Genomic DNA, 4,558 nt, shown 5'->3' on the forward strand with positions numbered 1-4,558 from the left:
CACGCTTCTTCCCCCATCCCTTTGGTTGGTGCCAGCGCCGCTCGCTCCCTTAACCTATATCTTGGGGGGGGACACCACACACACACGAGCTGTACCCCCCCCCTTGCCCAGCGTTGCCAGTCCCTGACGGGCAGCTCCAGAGCTGGGCAAACCTCCCGGCAAGAAGTCTCATAACTTCTGCTCTATTTATTTGTGCGGCGGCGGCCGCTTTATTGAGCTGGAGGAGCTGGGAGTTGGGGGGGGGGGACACACAGGGGACACACACACACACTCACACACACACACTCACACACACGCAACCACCAGGGTTTTTTTTTTCCTCCTTACATGTGAATATGGGGCACTCGATGAGCTGCACCAGCTTGTCCACCTCGGTGAGGAAATCCACCGTGACCTCCAGATCCCCGCTGGATGCGCCCGTCAAGGATGTCACCTTGGAAAAAACGGGGGGCCCCCCCGGCGGCAGGAGATGGCTCACCCCACCACCCCAGGCTAGTGTCCCGGTGTGGACCTTGCCAAACCCTCTCCTGCATCCCCAGCTCCTGCAGGAGCCAAGGGTCCATGGAAGGAACCAGGAGGAGAAGGCAGGGATGGAGGGGGGTTGTGTGTGGGGAAAGGCAGGTTGTCCAAAAAGCCACCAGGTTGCCCATAAAGCCACCGGGTTGCCCATAAAGCCACCAGATTGCCTGTAAAGCCACCAAGTTGCCCATAAAGCCACCAGGTTGCCCATAAAGCTCCGTCAGCTTGCCTAGCTGGAGACCAAGCAGGAAGATGGTGTGAGGATCCTTGTTTTTACCCTCCTGGGCACAAAGGTGTTTCCAAGCTCTCCCGTTCCCCAGGAGAAACACCACCAAAGGGAACCCCAGCGCGTTATTGAGCTTCTTCATATGGAAGACTCAAGGCAGCTTGGGGTTTGCCAGCTGGTGGGAAACCATCGTTCTGCCCCAGGCAGGTGGTGAGCTCACCGGGAAGTGTTTCCAAGCTCTCCCGTTCCCCAGGAGAAACACCACCAAAGGGAACCCCAACACGTTATTGAGCTTCTTCATATGGAAAACTCAAGGCAGCTCGGGGTTTGCCAGCTGGTGGGAAACCATCGTTCTGCCCCAGGCAGGTGGTGAGCTCACCGGGAACCGCACCGCGTCAGGGCTGCCTGCTCCTCATCAGGCCAGGAGGCCAAAGCCTTCATCTTCCCGGGAGGAAGAGGATGCTGAGGAGCCTCCCCTCGCGGGCAGGGGAAGGCCAGGGCTCAGGCAGAGCAGGGTTTCCTCTTTTTACGCCACAAAACCCAAGGATGACCCAAGGGGAAGGGAACTGGCCACCCCAGTAATGATGGGCTTGTAGGCAGGAGGCTGGGCTGGCCCGCAGGGTGACCTTGGTGGCCACAGAGGGACCAAAAGGCCAAGCCCGGGCACCGGCCTCGCAGAAAACCCCCAAAGGATACAATTTCTGGATGAGGTCGTAGGCGTGCTTGTAGTTCTGGGTAAGGAAGCAGAGGGACACGGTTGTCACGGGGTTGTGACACCAGGAGCGGTACAGGCAGCAGAAGAGGTTACGGCTTTCCTGGGAAAAGAGGGAACCATCGAGGTCAGGTCACCCGTGGGAGCAAGGACGTGGCACCCAGAGTCCCCGACACCAACCCGCGGGGCTGGCAAGTGCCACCAAGACGTGAAGGTACGTTTCTGGAGCCACCAAGTCCACCTGGCGCTGTCATAGGGCCACCAGCCTTGAAAGATGGAGGTCAGGTGGGTTTTGGGGGTGCTGCATCCCCGTAGGACAAGGGGCTGGAGGCCTACCCAAGGGGACACCACTGCAGTGGTGGCCATGGCATGAGGAGGAGGAGGAGGAGAAGTCTTCCTCCCTCTCCACGTCTTGGCTGGTGTTGGTGGCAGCTGCTCGGCAAACCCCATGGGGAGGTTCCTGGGGAAGGGACAGCTGAGGGGCTCTGCTCCCGCTGTCACCTGTCCCTTGGCCTGTGTTGGGGTGGAGGGAGGGCGCCAGCAGCTGCTCGAGGGGCTTGAGGAGCCCGTGCCCATGCTGGGGGGAGAAAAGCAAGAGTTGGGCATGTCCTCCAAACCCCCTCTCAACTCCTGAGGAGTGGAGGAACGAAGGGGCCACCCAGGTCCAGCCCTGGGACCTGCCAGTCGGGGACTGTGCAGCGAGACACGTCCCCAGGTGGTTCTCAGGTCCCCACCAACCCAGTAGCTGAGCCCCCACTGCCCATACCGGGGTCTTGAGATCCTTCAGCTGGTTCCTCAGCTGGAAGAGCTCGGAGGAGGTCAGCAGGATGGTGTTCAGGGTGTGGACCATGGTAGAGGCGAACTTGAGGTCCTCTTCCCGAAGCAGGATGTCTGCCATGGAGTGGAAGATGTTTTCTGCGTTCAGAAGCAAACAAAGCTGCCTGCGTATCACAGAGGAAAGAAAGAAACCCGGGGATCGTTAACGAGGGTTAATGAGTGCAGCCGAGACCCTGCCCTGAGCCCACACATCACCCCCTCCCAGCAGAGAGGAGCAGGGACAAGAGATATGGGTGCACGGTGTTGGGGCGAGCGTGGTGGCACCAGGAGGGAGATGTTATGGGGCAACATCAGGCCCTGTGTTTGGTGGGTGCAGCTACTGGATTCTATGATTCTACTTGCACCGGGGCAAGGCCAAAAAAACCATCCCTGGTCGTGCTGCTCTGGGACCTCGCCAGCACCCACCACTATGGCTTGTGGTGGCCACCTCAAGCCTCTCAGTGACCTCCCTTGAGGGGGTTTGGGCATCCCTTTCCATCCTGACAACTGCAGGGAAGGTGCAGCAGCCGAGTTACAGATGGCACGTGATGGCCCAGTCAGACCAGTATCCCTCTGACGCCAGGGAACTGGCGGGGAATGAGCTTGGCCAACAAGGCGAGCTCCCTCCCAGCGCTGTGGGACCTGGGAGCGCTGGAACCAGAGCCCCCCTTTCTTCCAGTAACCCACCCCATTGCTCTTTGAACTCCTCTACGCTCCAGCTCCCAGGACATCCGGTGCTGAGAAGCTCCAGAGCTCCAGTCCATGAAGCTGGAAGATGCCTCTGCTCCACGGGACACCCCACCCCCCGGCATCGCTCTCCCCAAAACACGGCGCTGCAGCCCACGCTTGGCGGGTCACGGCGGGAATGTCCTGCTTAACAAACCTTGGGGCATTCTCAAGGTTTTTCAACATTTTAGACCAGAAACCAAAGAAACTGAGATTTTTTTTTCTATTTTTTTTTTTTTCCTTCTGCGTTTGTTTGGGTTTGGGGATTTCCTGTTTTTTCTTCTCGGGCGGTTTGTCTGAGGACACCTGAAATGCTGCCCAGCACCCACTCAGCTCTCCCCAGTGCCCACACTGGGGAGACCAGGGGGAGCCCACCCAGCTCCTCCTGAAACTGGGATGCTCCCAGCGTCCCCCCATCTCCTCCATGGGCTGTCGGGGACCTGGGGAGATGCTGGCATCCCCCAGAGCTCCTCTGCTTTCCCCCAACTCCTACCAAGCACCGTTCCTCCCCAGGATAATCTCAGCTGGCAACCAAATCCCCCCCAGAGGCATCTCAGAAGGGTTTAGGAGGCATCTCGGAAGGGTTTAGGAGGCATCTCGGAAGGGTTTAGGAGGCATCTTGGAAGGGTTTAGGAGGCATCTCGGAAGGGTTTAGGAGGCATCTCAAAAGGGTTTAGGAGGCATCTCAGAAGGGTTTAGGAGGCATATCAGAAGGGTTTAGGAGGCATCTCAGAAGGGTTTAGGAGGCATCTCGGAAGGGTTTAGGAGGCATGTCAGAAGGGTTTAGGAGGCATCTCAAAAGGGTTTAGGAGGCATCTCGGAGAGGTTTAGGAGGCAAAACAAGGAGCACCTGCTTCACCGGCTGGGTGGAAGGCATTTACTAGCTACTGGGTTTGGCTGGGAGGTGGGAGGCACACCTGAATTTCTCCCATGAGGTCACGTCTTCACCTCCTGGGGTGAGGAAGAGGAAGGAGGCAAGTTTCCATCCCCTGTCCCCAAGGGGAAGGATCAGGAGAAGACTAGAGGAAGACACCAAGGACCATACCCTTGGGGTATGGGGACCCTTGGGAACATACACTTAAAGCCTGGTGTTTTAGGGATGCAAGAGGTGGATTGGGGAACGAAGACATGGATTTTCCCCTCCCAACCCGCCGAGGAAGAAACCCCTCATCTTCCTCCCAGTTCTGTCAAGCGACCCATCCCCTCTTGGCCCACCCAGCCCCGGCTCCTCTCCATGGGCAGCTCCCTCATCCCGCGTGGCCGCCGCCGGACAATGAGATGCTCTGTGTGGGCTTTTTACGTAACCCAGCCCGGCCATCGCCTTGGAACCCCCTTCAAATGGGCCGGGGCTGCGATAAATAAGCTCATTTATCCCAATTATTCTTACGTAACCGGCTGCATTCACGGGGGATGAAAAAAAAAACAACACGCTTCCCCCATTTTTCTGGCCGCCGGGAGGGAGAGGGATGGGAAAAAGGGGGGAAGGATGGAGGGAGGGAAAGGGGAAGGCGGAGGCTTTTTAATCCAGGCTGACGGAGCCAAAAAAAAAAAAAACACAA

General features: G+C 58.1%; 1 protein-coding gene across 1 annotated transcript in view; it reads right to left on the bottom strand.

Annotated features, from left to right (window-relative positions):
• LOC106899086 (protein VAC14 homolog) overlaps window positions 1–4,558 on the bottom strand; it is a 29,239-nt gene that overhangs the window by 7,332 nt on the left and 17,349 nt on the right. Inside the window, exons 2-4 of the mRNA XM_014960752.1 lie at window positions 2,224–2,398; window positions 1,442–1,560; window positions 328–407 (exon numbers count right to left, since the gene is read on the bottom strand). Of these exons, the coding sequence (XP_014816238.1) occupies window positions 328–407; window positions 1,442–1,560; window positions 2,224–2,398 (374 nt within the window). The remainder of the gene's footprint in view (window positions 1–327; window positions 408–1,441; window positions 1,561–2,223; window positions 2,399–4,558) is intronic.

The sequence above is a fragment of the Calidris pugnax genome, unplaced genomic scaffold, assembly GCF_001431845.1.
Source record: "Calidris pugnax isolate Ruff unplaced genomic scaffold, ASM143184v1 scaffold347, whole genome shotgun sequence".
In the NCBI taxonomy this organism is placed as follows: Eukaryota; Metazoa; Chordata; class Aves; order Charadriiformes; family Scolopacidae; genus Calidris; species Calidris pugnax.